Source organism: Polypterus senegalus, chromosome 10 (assembly GCF_016835505.1).
Source record: "Polypterus senegalus isolate Bchr_013 chromosome 10, ASM1683550v1, whole genome shotgun sequence".
NCBI classification, from domain to species: Eukaryota; Metazoa; Chordata; class Cladistia; order Polypteriformes; family Polypteridae; genus Polypterus; species Polypterus senegalus.
In genome coordinates this window covers 101,263,701-101,280,327 of record NC_053163.1, presented here as the reverse complement: position 1 = coordinate 101,280,327, position 16,627 = coordinate 101,263,701, and the positions used below count along the sequence as shown (strand labels likewise).

General features: G+C 39.3%; 1 protein-coding gene across 1 annotated transcript in view; it reads left to right on the top strand.

Moving 5' to 3' along the window:
- LOC120538213 (AF4/FMR2 family member 2-like) overlaps positions 1–15,904 on the top strand; it is a 475,516-nt gene extending 459,612 nt beyond the window's left edge. Inside the window, exons 9-10 of the mRNA XM_039767668.1 lie at positions 12,030–12,067; positions 15,799–15,904. Of these exons, the coding sequence (XP_039623602.1) occupies positions 12,030–12,067; positions 15,799–15,904 (144 nt within the window). The remainder of the gene's footprint in view (positions 1–12,029; positions 12,068–15,798) is intronic.
- The last annotated feature ends 723 nt before the right edge of the window (positions 15,905–16,627 follow it).

Here is a 16,627-nt window from a genome sequence, read left to right as displayed (position 1 = left end):
AACAATAAGGTCAATCTGTTAGTTAAAGGTAGTTATTTTGTGAGACAGTTTCAACAGAGGAACACAATAGGCACAATAATATCAAATTTTGAATGAGTGAGAGTGATGGGCTGGTTCTTCATCCAGATCCTGTTCCTGCCTTGTGCCGAATGCTGCCAGGATAAGTTTCAGTCTCACCATACGTGACCCTACATTACAATAAGTGAGAAAGGAAATGTTGAATGAACATATTTGAGGTGGTCCTGCAGTTGTTTACCAAGTGGAGGCACTAATCACGCAATTTACTGAGATGGCTCTTCAAGTTCAGTTTCAGCTGCTGAGTTCTGTGAATGTTGTTCAATGTAATGGCTAATCCTCAAGGTTTGTGATCTCTAAGCAACCTGCTGCATCTTAGGTTATTTGTGTGTGACATCTGGAGCAGAGAAAGGGGCACAATGAATGAGGTCCCCAGCTAGAGCTTTGAAATAATATTTTGGTACAGCTTAGCTATTAGTTAACCAAAAGAGTTTGATGAACTGCTTTGTCTCCTCTTGTTTGCCTGTGTTTTTATTTTCTTATGATTCATTTAGGGCCTGAGATCACTAGTGCTGGTTGTAAAACACAGTACATACTCCCACAAAAATGTTATACTTTTCTTAATTAAATAATCCACGGAATGGCCAATAAAAAGTGAAATAATTAAAAACATTAACTGTGTTTTTGTTTGCAATATCATGGTAGAAATGCATGGTTTTAAATTCATAAGACATTTCTTGGAGGATATAAAAGTGTACACTGGAATATTCTTGAAATATAATATAATTACACACTGTATTGTAATTGCACTTGTCAATTATACTACCCTGCCTGTCATTAAGCATCCTCAGTAAACAACACAAAACCATGGCCTCTAATCAGTAAATGACATATATTTTATCGTTCTTTGCTTTTAGAACGATGGCATAGATTCAAACTAATTTCCACACAAAGCCTTATGATTCTCACTTTTTTTTTGTTGACAGAACACAGTGATTTTGTTCTGCACACGGCAAAATATTTGCCTAAATACACCTGATATCCTTGAAAGACTGTTTAATTCTGTGGTATTTATATCAATAGTGCAATTTAGAAAGCATGAAAAAACAAGTGAGAGAGACATTGGACAGCAGTGTTGAAGCCAGATGTAGTTACACTGAAAGGGGCATATTAGAACTGTTTAAAGGTCATCATGTTAATGCAAGTGCCTGGCAGGAAGTTCAATTTGGACATGTGAGGAGGTTAGTCCAGACAACTTGGTGAGCATTAGTTTTATTCCAAACTGTTTTGTAAGTAAAATTCAATTCATTGTTAGATTATATTATTTCTTTTATATATCACATTTAAATATATTGTTAAACAAAATGGGTGAGACAAGTAAAGTAATAGGGTCTGTGATGGAGTCCTGTTTAACTGTGAGTCCAAAGAAAGTAAATGAAAGGACTGTAACATCAAAGTCTGGGCTTCCCCAGCCCATAAGGACATCAGTCAATCTCTTTCAGTGGCAGGTTCCTTAATGAATGCTGACTTCCAGTTCATTCTTTTCTTAAACAGAAGATGGCATGGAAGGGATGGGACTAAGGAATCCATTCCAAGATGGGTTTATCCATTCCCGGGAATCCCTGGCTCCCTTTGATGACACAGTGCTCGGGCATCTCACATGTAAACAGTTTTAGAAAGACCAACACTTATTTTTAATAAAACTACTGCAATATGTTGACACCAATAAAAGACTAACTTTATCTACAAGCAGTTCATGCTGTCCAATAAGTACATGTATCTAGTTAGCTGCAGTAATAAGAGCTTATAAAGCACAATGTATCCAGGGTGCGGTCATCCAGGCGAGAGTGCACCTTCGTGCAGAGTACACCAGCGGCTGAGAAAGCACGCTCTGCCTCCACTGAAGTAAGCGACACAGTCTTCAGATACAGATACACTTGCTCTAAACAACACCCGCGCTTGCCGTTGCTCGGAAACACCGGCTTTTCAAGCTTTTACTGATGCATCCAGTTTCTTGTCATCATTCTGTGATGGCAAGTTTCTTGGCACAGGTAATGCGGATGCAACAGACTGATACATTACAATTTCAAGATGCTGTTCAAAGCTATTGTCTGACAGACGTCACTGAAGTCTGCCCCGTCCATGAGCTGCAGAGTGCAGACTCCTCCCAGTCCACTGTGCTCAGTCTTAGTGGGAGCCGGGAGACTGACTGCTGCTGGTCTGTTGTTGACTGAATTAATCGGAAACACACTACACCGTGGGCCAAAAAGCCATGCCACAAAATTTTTTTCAACTATAACTCTGTTATTTCTTGATCGATTTATAAGCTTTTACATGCTATATATGCAAGCTTGGTTGTTCCCGGTTCCCGGGACTTCCCATGTGAAAGGGGAAATCACATCACTGGTCCTCCCTGCTTTCTTTCCCTGGAAGAACTACTAAGAAGGAAAGGTTATTAACTGTGGTGTTACACCAGTTTATGGGACAAAGCCACGTCTTGCAGTAGTCTACAGCAAAGTCAAAGAGAAAGACAGGCCATAAACCTGTAGTACAAAAAGTTCTCCACAAGGCAGTCTGTTAACTTAGGGGTTTCTAGGTGCCATATGTGTTTGGTGGCCAGGAAGGACAATAGACAGTGGCAAAGAGTGAGATCCTGTCTGAATCATACACTGTTGTTCCTAGATGTGAAAGAGTAGCATGCCAGGGTCACCTATGGCATCTAGCTGGGCAAGCAGGGTTCTGGCTTCGTATTCAATTTCAAATACTACCCTCACTGACCAGCTTAATCCTGTCACTTTACACAGTTTTTCCAGTGAATTCAGTTGCAGACTTCATCTAGATAATGCTGGAGAGTTGAATGCTATTGTGTAGTCTGACATACACCTTGACTCAGTCCAACCAGTCTTTGACTTGTGCCCATAAATGTTATTGGGACAGACTCTGTGTGTGCAAGAGTTGAGAACCAAGAAGCTCTTAGTGAGAAGTAAAATACATATAATAACAGAAGAGAGACTCGTCTCTGTGATATTTCATATTTTACATACCATGAAAGAATGAAAAAAGAAAACACTCTGACACTGTGGCCAAACTGTATATAAAACATTTGTAATCCAAAGCTGGAGGTTTACCACCATATTAGGAGTTAGAAATAAAGCACTGGCAGAGACTTACTTAAAAAGTAGAAGGGGTAGTATTAAAAAGAGATAGGAAATAACAAACCGAGTTCCAGTTCATTTGGCAGACATTGAGCACAAGTCCAATAATTTCAGACCCAGAGAAGCGGCAGGATGTTATTTCTCTTCTGCTTGCCTTGTGTTCATTCCTATTTTTGTAAAGCATTGTTTATGTTTAAAGGTGACCCTTTTGGTGGCATCCCAGGCACAGAGGATCATAAGGGCTTCCTTCTATCCAAAAATATAAAAATATTTTTTGAAAAAAAAAAATCATTTTTCATGTTTTTTCAAATCATGTTTTTTCACAAATTACTGTGTATTTGTAATATATGAAAACTAAATCCATGACATTTTCTGGAAATATTCTGGGAATTGAGAATACAAATTGAGTTCCTACTAGAATGTTATGGGGACTGAGGTTAATGGGATGTTCCAGAGATAGCATGTGGACTAGGGATATGTTTTGAGAAATGAAGCCAGTGGACTGTCTGGAGGGATTTTTCTTTTAAGCTGAATTGCACAAATCAATTAGTTGTGCCTGGAGCAACCAAACATTGATCTGTCAGCTCATGCTTCATCGCTTCTTTTAATCATTTAGGGTTTGAGATTCAAGAGATAAAAAAAACTGTTAAATAAGAAAGCCTGAGGTTTATTTGTATGTGAAAGGCAGATAGGTAGAGTCATTCTTATTGATCTCTTGGTTTTGTTTTGGTGTTTATTCTGATTCTTAAATTTTAAACATGTCTCTTGATATTTAATGGCATAATTCTTACATGGTGTGCTTTTCCATAAAAAAAAATACTGTGCTGTAAATAATGAGAAAGAAAATTCTGTTTTACCAGTTAAAAATATTTATTACACTTAATCATATAATATTTGAACAGTGCCTTCAAGGGCAGTCTAATTAGCCAACAAAATTAGGTTTGAATATTCAAAATAAAATCAAGTACATAATTCAATATGTTCAAACCTAGTTTAACAATTCTTGCTGTTACATATACGATTGTAAGTGCAATGACAGCCACGACAAGAATAAACACCAGTACCAAATACAAAAATCCTAAAGGTACTCAAGGAACTGTTATTTAAATATAAGTGCCATCAAAATCTTGAGCATATACCCGGCCATCTTTTTTTCTGTCTAGTATGGACAGTTTAATGCATAAGTCCTTCTCAAGACAGCAAGCCATAAAAGCAGCCACAAAAAGGACCAAAATCCTTATAACCCAATTGCGTTGGCACAGCGCGTCTCTACATTACTATTGTTATTTTTACTTTTCTGTACTTGACTGTCTGCAAATCATGAAGTGCTCATGACACTGTTGCATTGGCACTGCTTGTAACACTCACCTGCTGTCCTGTATTGCAAACATATTGTGACGTGTCTTGTAGCCAAACAGGCATAAGCAGAGTGGTTTAAGATCAAGAGGAGTACGGGTCAGTTAGTAAGACAGCGACATGGTGTGAAAGCAAGCAAAGTACCAAAAAAGGTTTATTATTTTGGGGATGTCCACTGGGCAGCAGGAGGGTATTGTCTATATTGTTGGCAATCAGAGTAAAAAAAGCAGTCGGCACATCTGGACTCCCCCATAAAAACAGCTCCCATGTTCTTTACGGGATCATCACTGTACCAAGTTAGGGTCCACACAATCTGCCTACCTTTTTTCTCCTATACAGATGTTGCAATATTTTAATAAAGGTTGCCTAGATATTTTTAATTACACATCAGTGTTTTAGGCATTATGTGTCAAACCACTACGCATTGTTAAGAAATATTGTACGACATGGCATGTTGGCTGAAGAGGCTTTTTAAATTCGGGGTTTTCAAGTATTTTAATCAAAGGAAAATCAGATTATTACAGTCATTTTCCAGTTGCTTTAATGAGAAAATCTTAGTATTAAACAACAGTCAGTGATCTCAAGTTTAAGAATGAATGGGATACAATCAGATGCAAAGCAATACTTTTGGGGCACAGGCAAAGCATTTAGAAAAACGTCTCAGAGTACACTTATAGATCAAAGTGCATAGCAGTGGGACAGGAAAAAACACTATATTGTGTAGAGGTCTGGCAGTATGTTTTACAAATGAAGATAACAGGCCAACTATTCAAAAGTAAGAAAAGGTTAATCATGGAAGTCTGCGGTGGGCTGGCGCCCTACCCGGGGTTTGTTTCCTGCCTTGTACCCTGTGTTGGCTTTGATTGACTCCAGCAGACCCCTGTGACCCTGTAGTTAGGATATAACAGGTTGGATAATGGATGGATGGATAATCATGGAAGTGAAGCGTCAAAAAACAGCAAAATATTGCAGCTTTATGTAGTGCAACTGGAATAAAAGCCCATTTATACTTGGGTACAGACTGCCACAGGAATGCCTGCATACAATGATGGCACATGCTGATCTGTTTATAGTTCAAGTGTCTAGTGCATGACATGGTGGTAGCAGAATCCTCTGGCTTTTTCTTCTATGTTTTTTCTTTGACTTTACATCTTGGTCTCTAAGATATTTCCATTTCTTCCTGCACGAACCTTCACCTTTTCCCATGGTCTGGTCTAAGGTTGAAGATTTTTAGGGGGTTGGGTTGTGGAGGCTGGACCCTGTATTCAAAAGCCAGCACTCCCTAAATGATTCTGTGTGGGAACCTCCTGCCTTAAGCCTTTGATGAATCATCAATTAATTTTGCCGTTCATGTACAGTACAAGGGCAACCCATTCCCCCTCTCAGGCCTTAGATCTATTGTCAAGAAATCAAGCCGCTCTAAACCACCACCCAAGACATTCAATCAGTAGTCAAAGAGTCAAGCCACTGTAATCTTGAAGGGGGAACCCCACCACTCCAGAACTCACCCCACACCACAAAAAGTATCTGACTTGGCCACTGGTCTGGGTTATTTTTGGACATTTGGCACTAAACACTGTGTGCTTTTAATGTTGGATTATGTAACTACAGGTAGCAACACTTCACACAGCCCTTCTTGCCTAGAGCCTGTGAAGATGTCATGCACAGGCACACACAGGGCCACATGTTTGCACATTTTTGGTGGTTGCCACTGCCAGGATATGCATGCTATGCGAGATGACAAACTTTACAGCACTTGTACCTTTGTGGTGATCCAGACATGTCAAGTATAAAAAGACTTTAACTCAATTCCAGAATTAGTGAGCATAAAACCGTGAAAACATTGTTTGCTCTTCCCCCAAGCACCCCCAGTGACGTCTAACTCGAGGAACACTCAGAATGTCAGCTTTGCCTTTGAATAACACCTTTTTTTAAAATGAATTCAGATTATACTCTAATAGTGATGTTTGATCCTACAGGAATAGTATTTAGTCCCCTTCTCATTTTCTTATGTTGTAGCCTTATACTAAAATCATTTGAATTCATTTTTTTCTGACATCAAGCTAGATTCACTACCCCAGAATGACAAAGTGAAAATAGGGTTTTAAAATTTTTTGCAAAAGTATTAAAAATAAAAAAACTGAAATATTACATTGGCACAAGTATTCAGACCCTTTAGCCAGAACCTCACTGAAACAGCTTTGGCAGCAATTACAGTGTAAATCTTGGACACTTTTTGGGTATCAGGTAACAGGTTTTGCACACCTGGATTTGAGATTTTCTGCCATTCGCCTCTGCTGGTAGGATGGAGACTGTCAGTGGACAGTTATATTCAGGTCTCTCTTGAGATATTTGTTTGAGTTCTGTTCCACACTCTGGCTGGGCCACTCACCGTCATTCACAGAGTTGTCCCAAAGCCACTCCTGTGTGGTCTTTGCTTTGTGCTTAGGGTCATTGTCCTGTTGGAAGTTATCCTTTGACCCAGTCTGAGATAGAGTATTCTGGAGCAGGTTTTCATTAAAGATATCTCTCTACTTTGCTCTGTTCACCTTTCCCTCCACCCTGACTAGTCTTCAAGTCCATGTCATAGGAAAACAACCGCACAACATGATGCTGCCATCACCATGCTTTACCCTTGAAATGGTATTGTGCAGGGAATGAGGGATGCCTGGTTTCCTGCAGACATGAGGCTTAGAATTGAGGGCAAAACGTTCAATCTTGGTTTTATCAGATTAAATAATCTTGTTTCTCATAGTCTAGTCTAGTTTAGGTTCCTTTTTGTAAACTGAGTGATCTTCCAAGCGTCACCTGGCCATAAACCCACATTAGTGGAGTAATGAAGTGGTGGTTGTTCTTCTAAAAGTTTCTCCCATTTCCACACAGGTTCTTTAGAACTCACTCTAAGTGACCATCAGGTTTTTGGTCATCTGTTTTATAGTGGCGCTTCTTCCCTGATTGTTCAAGTTTGTCTGAGCAGCCAGCTATACTGTATGAAGAATTGTGATTGTGCCAATCTTATTCCATTTGGGAATTATGTAGGCCACTGTACTCTTTTTTTATAGCCTTCCCCAGATCTGTGATTTGACACAATCCTACCTCTAAGCTCTGCAGGAATTCTTTCAATGTCGTGGCTTTGTCAATTGTCAACTGTCGGACGTTCTGTAGTCAGGTGTGTGCCTTTCCTAGACATGTCAAAATGAATTGTAGATAAATCTCATGTATCGCTAAGAGAATGTGATGGACCTGAGCAAAATTTCAGGTTCTGAATATTTGTGTCGATGTTGTATTTTAGCACTTTATTATTAATAAATGTACAAAAATTCCTAACATCCTGTTTACGCTTTGTGATACTACTGTAATGAATTTTGTTTGATTAGGTACAAAAAGTTAATCTAAACCATTTTAGCATAAGTTTGAAGCATAACAAAGTGTGTAAAAAGTAAAGGAATCCTTTCTGAAGGCACTGTATGTAAATTCTGATAGCCATGGTGAGTTCAGGTTTGAGATTCTGCTGAGGTGCCTTCTTTATGGAGTCTTCATAGTTATTGCTATTATAATTTTAGTCCATGTATTCTGCTTCAGTTCAGTCCAACAACATCAGCTAAGCTAAACGAAGACTCTAATTGTGGCAGAGCAAGTGAGAAAATGAGTGTGCTTTAAGATGGACCCTTGAGGTGACACTAATCCACTACGGGGTTCACCTGTGTGTATCCGCAAGCTAGCATTCTGGTGTCAGTCAGTCAGTCATTCTCCAACCCACTATATCCTAACACAGGGTCATGGGGCCCTTCTGGAGCCGATTACAGCCAACACAGGGCGCAAGGCAGGAACACACCCCGGGCAGGACGCCAGCCCACTGCAGGGCACACACACACACACACCAAGCACACACTAGGGACAATTTAGGATTGCCAGTGCACCTAACCTGCATGTCTTTGGACTGTGGGAGGAAACCCACACAGACACAGGGAGAACATGCAAACTCCACACAGGGAGTTTGGGAAGCGAACCCAGGTCTCTTTACTGCAAGGCAGCAGCGATAGCGCTACGCCACCCATTCTGGTGTTTTACATATAAAAAACACATAATATACTGTGGTAAGCGGCCCAGACACAGACAGGCAGACATCGTTATAATCACTCAACACACGCATTATTTACAAAAACTCTATTTACTGTGAAGCACACAACCCCAAATAACTCCTCCTAAAGTCCAGGCCTCTACCCAATGCCTCTTTCTTCAGGCTGCATCCACTCTTCTCCAATAAGACTTGGTCCTCTCCTCACCCGACTCCAGCCCTTGAATGGAGGGAGGTGGCCCCTTTTATCCCCATCCGGACGTGCTCCAGGTGCCTCCCAATTAGCTTCTGCCAGCACTCTTTATTGTGGCGGAAGTACCGGCTGCGCACCTGGAAGCACTCCGGGTGTCCCTGGTCTTCTTCCCCCCAGCATTTCCGTGTGTGACGGAAGTGCTGAGGGCCAGGGCTCCTTTGGCATTGGGGCGCCCCGTGGCGGTGACCACGGGCCCCTTTAGGTTTGAGCTTCCATGCTCAGTTCCCGTGGTCCCCAAAGCCACCAGGGTGGTCACTCCCTCGTGGTCTGGAGGAGGCGCAATCCCTCCTCCAGTCCTTCCAGGCATCCCGGCTGGGTGCCACCCCAAGCCGTTTGACACAATGCACAATATAAAACAGACTGATTGGGCTAGTATTCATAAAGTAGTATACTTTACAGGTCTCAAGAGCTAGATGTTGTAAAGAGGTCCACTGTTGTCGTTGTGTTTCCAAATAAATAAATAATCGATGCACTCGCGCTGGTGAGTGGAGCAGGTGAGAGCGATTGTCTGAGAAGATCTCCAGGTTACTGGAAGGCAGTCAGCTGACCATGCATTGCTTGCCCGGCATGTGTAAGCGGTCCAATTGTCTTGTTATCATCCTGAGGTAGCAATTAAGCAATCGCTCCTGTAACTCTCCCCAGTGTATAAAAGGGGAGCACAGGATGGGAAAAAGGAAAGGGAAAGGGCACAGACGTTAATGTGGGGAAACCAGGCAAGAGTGAGCAGGTGCAATGAGAGGAAGCAGGTGGATGGGAGGGGAGCCTCAGAAGGACTGTGTGGCTGGCACTCAGGAGAGAGCTGAGGAGTCAATTCTGCTGAGCGTTTAAGTAGCAGGAGCGACCACTATGCTCAAGAGTGTACTCACACCAGGAGAAGCCAACAGATCAACAGTGGTGAGAGGACAGAGCCTGCTTTCGCCAGGTGGAGCCTAAAAAGGCAGCGGTGGGTACGAAGCAGGGCTCGGTGGCTCCCTGCAAACACCATAGGATTAGTAACAAGGACATGGGTCAGGATAAAAAAGGCTGTCTGTGCCTGCTGGGGGACTTCATCTCGGGCTGCAAAGACAGGAGAGGGCAAACTGAAGAGAAGTCAGATTTTTAAAGGGGCACCAAGGCTCATTGGACAAAAAGACCATCTCCTGCCTATGTTTTAACCTTGTTTTAATGGATTTTCTATTCATTGAATTTTAACTTCCACAGCACCTTTTAATTGGATTATTTATTTATTTATTGAAGATTGAGCATTGCACTTTTGAACACTGTTTGTTTGGATTTTGTTTTAATAAAGGCACTGAGCACTTTTTTTACACCTACCCCTTGCTATATGTGTGTTTTGTCCTCATCCGCAGACTTATCCCAGTGATGACCTATGATGAGGTCGGGTTAAAGAGACTCCCAAAGCCAAAGTGGGAGCATGGAGCAGCCCCACAGGGTCACACTAGCAAAATTAATATTTACAGTAGTTACATGGCAAAAGCCCAGTAAAGTGAAGCTATCATATGTACAGTCTAAATTAAATTCAGTTATTAAGGCCAAGTAAACCAGTCCATAGTAAGATGATTAAAATTATAAAAGGTGTGAACTGCATGCACTTTGTTAGACCCAGTCTAAATAAAACCTTTTTAATGTGATTCATACTTGTTAGCGGCAATTAAAATTGGTCCATTATTGCTATTCCCTCATCCTTCTCCGCATTAAGGACTGTGAAAAATTGTTGAAGTACAGTAATAGTGGAAGGCAGTGTGGTATAGCTAAGGCACCGGACTTCAAAAATCCAAAGCTAAGGGTCCAGTACTTGCCTTCGACTCACTCTCTGACCCTGAGCAAGTCACTTAACTTACCAATGCCCCATTTTTAGAATCTTAGTGTGAACAGTTGTTCTCTGTAGGTTTAAGGCTTCTTGGCATAGTGTTTCATATAAAAAAGTGCTGTATAAAATAAAGTTGTCTTAGCTATTGAGAATTAGGTAATTGACTCAATCCTTTGTCACTTACAATTACTACAGTTTGATAAAAGCAAGCCAACAAAGACTTGGGTCCCAGGTGAAAAACAAAACAATTTAATAGCAAGATCCATGAGGATTTTTAGCAAATAATAGCCTCAGGATAACACCAAAGCAGCCTTCAGCAATAATCTCTTTGGGAGATATGTGCATTGGTTTGCAAGACAGCAGAGTGAGCATCCACTGGTGAGTTCAAGTCTGGTGGGTGGAATGGCAGAGCTTCTTCTGGAATATTGAAAGGAAAAAAATATGTGACTCTCTTTCCATGCCCAATCACTATTACCAGATTAGTTCTTGCAAAAGTGTTAGAGCAATCATACATTGGACAAACAATTAAGCTTATTTAATATGAAAAATCGTGTTCAATATTTTTAAGGCTTTCTCAGCACCCACTTATGTAGTTATTCTTGGCAACTGCATGAACTTGCTGGAAGCCTTCTGCCCTTATAAACGTGTAACATATTCAGGGATCCTCTTTACCTGCCTGTCATGGATGTAGCAGTCACCTCCAAAATATTCCTATAAAAACTTAAATCAATGTCCTGTGAATGTGACGGAAGTTGCTTTCCGGATCATTCTACAAATGGTGAAGCTAAATAATAAGCAGGCAGTGTGGCGTTGTGGTTAATGGAGGCTTTGGACTTTAAATGCAGAGGTTGTTGGTTCAAATCATGGAATTGACACTGGGTGACCATATGCAAGTCACTTCACCTGCCTGTGCTCCAAATGGAAATGCAAAAGAAATGTAATCAATTGTTCAGCACCTAGGAAAAAGACATCAGCCAAATAATAAGTAAATAATAATGCATGTTCACAAGACATTTGAAATCTTGTGTGTTTTTCCCTTTTATTGCTTTCTTTCAATTATGCTTTAAATGTGTGCTCATTATATATGTACTTAACCAGATAAAGACTGAGTAATTCATTAAATATTGTCTCAAAGTGCCACTTCAAGATATAATTACCCACAAACCTATTCCTGAGTGAGTACTGTTTTGTAAACTGATGGTGCCAGATCTCTTCCATTGGCTTTGCTTAATAAAACTCAGACGTCATAGAAACTCCTGACTCTTGTGTACTTTTTACATCTTTAACAATGGATGAATCAGCAATAGCTGCATTGATACCTTTTATTTATTTATTTAATTATGCGTTGCTTCTGTCTTTTAGGGTGAGGAGAAGACAAAGTCAAGAAGTGCTACAGTACCGTAAGTCCCTTTTTTAATGATAAGAATCGTGTGTCAGGAATGAATAGATAAAAGGATGTGGTTGCTATGAAATGGCTTATGCAATTTACAAAATACTTGAAAATATTGGCCTTTACATATAATAATAAAGTTTATTTTAAAAAATAGATTTGCTTCAATGCTGCGAAATTTGCTGTAAAGCTGTTTTATGCCCTCCCTATGACTATTCAAACTGTACCCACTTTACACAGGTTTAGACCTTTTTTGTTAACTATTTTTTGAAGTGCTTGGTTTCCCTTCTACAAGATAGCTGCTTTTGTACTGACAAAAAGTTTAGGAATGTGATTTTTGGCTAAGTCGAGTTGCAGGGTTAATTATGTAGTAGTAGTGCTACTCCATCTTACTTGGTTTTGATCTTATTCTCTTTTGCTTTTGATGCTTTAATCTTCTAATTAGTCTTGTATGTATTATAACTTGCTTTGTAAGTCCCCTTAGATAAAGTGTTTGGTAAATAAATAACAATAATATTAATGACAATGATAATAGTAACTCATGCTCTGGATATATATTTAATTAAACATCTGCAGGGTCAAGAGCTCCAAAATCTGTACAATACAGATTGTAGTATCTACAAAGTGTGGAGTTGTATTTACTGTAATTGACTATCCGTAGCCAAACATTTGAAAGATTTTTTTAAGTCTAATATCAAGCTGTCTCTAAATGATCTTGTCCAAATGTGTTTTTTTTTTTGCTTGTGATTTATTAGCCACTATTCATTGGATGAGTATTATTAGAAAGGCATTGCCACAGACTTTGGCAAATGAACTGTATGACTTTGAAATGAGTGAAATGCTCCTTAACTATGGTGAACGATGGTTTATTTGGTTAAAATATTTGTTTTTAAAAACATGAATAAGATTAAGTATTTTTGAATGTAGATTGATGTGTAGGTGGATGCATATTTGTTTATACTTTTAAATTATATGTGGAATTTCTAATTTGAATTACATATTCTGTATATTTAACAAGAAAATAAAGTCTTCAAGGTAGTGATATCTTTCAATTTCATGTTTTAACTAAATACAGTTAGCAGGTTTTGTAGCTAAGCTTATCAATTATTTGCACACTGTTCCAAAGTCTTTTCTTGTTTTAATTTAGTTGATGAATCCTTAGTTTCAGAGCAGGGATTCTGCACTCAGGCCATTTGTTTTCAGTCTTTTTTTTTCTCTTTGTGAATTCTTTAAAACAAATCATTGATTTGTGTCCCCTAATTCTGGAGAATCCTTCTTATTAGTGAGTGCCCTGTTCACTGTAGCCTGCAGCATTTCTAGTGCAGGGACTTTGGGACAGAAGCTCCTGTTAACATGCTCCCGGGCAAAACTCAGAGCAGGCAGGCTGGGAGGACGCAGGTGTGATGCATAGGCAGCACCTGTGGTGTTTCACGTCCCTCCAGCCTCCCCCAGGCAGTTAGCCAATGGAGAACGGAAGAGCCTTCAATTCCAGCAGTTTCCTTCTTTGTTGAATGAGAACAGACAGTAAAACTACAGTATTGTGTGTCAAAATGTCAATCATGGAAACAAAACTCTCCTTTAGACTGCAACCATCTGGTTTATCTTTCAGTCGGAGGTGTCTCCTTTATATAATGTGCAGAAGCTGACAGTCTATCTAATAGAAAGCAGCAAGTCCGCAATGCACGGATCAAATTGAAATGTTTTAATTGTTTCGTCTGTGAAGTAACGCTTAGTATATCTTTCTCTCAACCCACTGTTTACTTCTCAAGTAGAGGTTAAGTTAAAAATACTTTAAGAAGCCCATCTAAGATTGCATGTGAACATTTTGAGATTCTCTCATATTTATCTTAGTAAAAATATATTTTGAAAGAGGCTATATAAGAATATTTCCATACTGTAGATGCTCTAATGATTTTAGTACAAGCAGCGGCCATTGTTATTAGGCCGTTGTTATTAGGTCTTCTGAGACAGATTTGAAATCATGGAATTGTAGCCTTTGAGGGCCACTATACTATATTACCATCTTTTATGTAAACTTTCACTTTTTGCCTAATTTTATTTTTAGTAAATGATTTCTACATTTGTAAAGGGGTTTCATACTGAAGATATTTGAAATATTTTAGGAGCTTTAATTAAATATTTCAATATTGGACTTGTTTTGTTGGGAATGACACGGTGGTTCACACTGCTGTTCCATATCTCTACCCATCCAACTTGTGCACCCAATGTGTAGGTTTTCTTTAGGCACTGTGGCATTTCTCCCACATTCTAAAGAGGTACATGTTAAGTTGATCAATAATTGTTATATTGGTATGGCTATGAGTGGGACTGGCAATGGACTGGTATCATGCATTGCACCCAGTGCTACTGGGATAAGCCTTGGTTTCCCTGTGACCCTAAATTGGATTAAGCAGGTTTGACAAAATGATGTTATCTTTTGCAGAAATTTATTTGGGCAATTGTGTACTGCACAGTTCACAAAGTCATATTTATAAAGAAGAAATAACCCATCATTTTTTTATTGAGTTATGCTTTAAAAACTCTGTCAGAAAGAGAATTAAACTGAAAGCAAGCAAGTAAGAAATATTACAAATACAAAATGCATATAATTTGTCAATATCAATAATTAATATTAGCTCACCACAAGGCTGTAAATATCTGCAAAAGGGACAAGTAGTTAACTGGAAGAATGTACCTGTTTAACCAGCAACCAATGATGAACCTCTACAGGCATTATAACGCACTCATTAATGCTAGACTTGTAAAATGGCTACAAGCCAGTTATTTAATTTTTTTTTCCCCAAAAAACAGTAATTAAAAAAAGAATATTACAAACCATTACAGGACACCAATCAATATTATTTAGACACGTTTGTAAAATCTGGTGACAAACATAGCACCATCTTAGTGTGTAGTTTAGGAAAACAGAACACCGGTAGCTTACATACTGTATATATTGTGAAATAATATGCCTTGACACGTAAAAAAGGTTTAGAGCAGCCACCCATATACTTGCATAAAGGCTGCAAAAAAAGTGAAAATTGGAGGTACAGTAGTGTACAGATTAAGTCCAAAACAGAACTGATTCCCAGAAGGAAGTTGGCTGGGTTTTCAGGGTAAGTGATATCAGCGGTCCCAGGCAGAATTTGCAACGTTTGGTCTGCAGGAATAAACGAGAAAGGGTCATCACACCCTGCCACCCCCTGGTCTGGCCATGGAATTACCTTCTTTTGGTCCTTCTAGCTGCCTCCCATGTGCTTGTGTGTGATAATATGTATAGGCGCTTGGTTCCAGGTGTTTGAGAAGTGCTTCTGCCTGCTACAGCATTTTTCTGTCATTTTGACAATTGTATCAGTGTATGACATAACAGTGAACAGACTCTAGATAAGCATTGTGGTCTATGGATATACGCTGTGTTACAACATCGCAGCTGTTCCCGGCATGGCATGTTTGGAATTTCCAAATAGACAGTAATTTTAACTTCCTTTAGTTATTCTTTTTGATGTGGTATGAGATGTGAGTTTCTCTACTGGTGTCTTTAGGCAGATTGTTTGATTTGGGTGTGCCAAGTACTGAAATCTGCATGAGACTCTTCATTATCAGCTTTTTTAACGGCAATCCTTTTCACCTACTTTTGACGGGGTGTGATGCATCATTTACAACAAATGCATATTTTGCAATTATGATTTTCACAAGCATAGAAGTTTATCATAATCAGAATCTTGCTCTCTGTTATATCAGATTAACAAGAGCAGCATTGATCTTTGTGGATCCAAATCACAGCCCTTATTTTGAGCGCTGCCTTCATGAGGAGTTGGATTTGTTTGGAAATAAGACACTCAGCTAGCCATCTAATCGTTCAAACCACTCATGGTTGTCTCCTGACATATACACTGTGGATTTAGTGACTTGTACATATGTTAGATTTTGTTCTTTCTTATATCCTGCACAATTCACCTTAAAGCAGAGCAGCTGAATGTTTATTCATGTCCTGTAGTTCCATTATGATTTGTATTTTATATCCGTAGGATTCATGTTTTGTTTACATTAAGGGGAAAGTGTCTCTCTTTAAAATAGCTTTTTTGGTCTTTGTGCAAATCTTTATAAAATAAATCCTGTAGGCCACTTTGAAATGGTTTACTCGTATTTGCACTTTTTGATCTTGATAATACTTTATGTGGGGATTTCGATGTTTTTGAATTGTTTTTACTTAAATGCTTCAGATTTAAGTAAGTATGTAAGACCTGTTTTCCCTTTTTGAAGGATGCGAAATATCCACTTATCACTATTGACAAAAATCACAGAAAATATCATGTCATATAAACGAGTCCAAGACATTATAAAGGTTTGGGGCAGCCACCCGTATATTGTTTTTCCCAGCAGCAAAAGGGTTTTCTTATCAAAGAAACGATGTGCATATCACAGAGTCCAAAACAGAAGTGACTATAGTAGCCCAAGATGGAGGCTTTAAAGGTCTTGAGAGGAACTGACGTCATCAAAGGGACCGGAACCAGACGTGATGTCATCAAAGGGGCCGGCTTCAGAAGTGACGTCATCAAAGGGGCCGGCT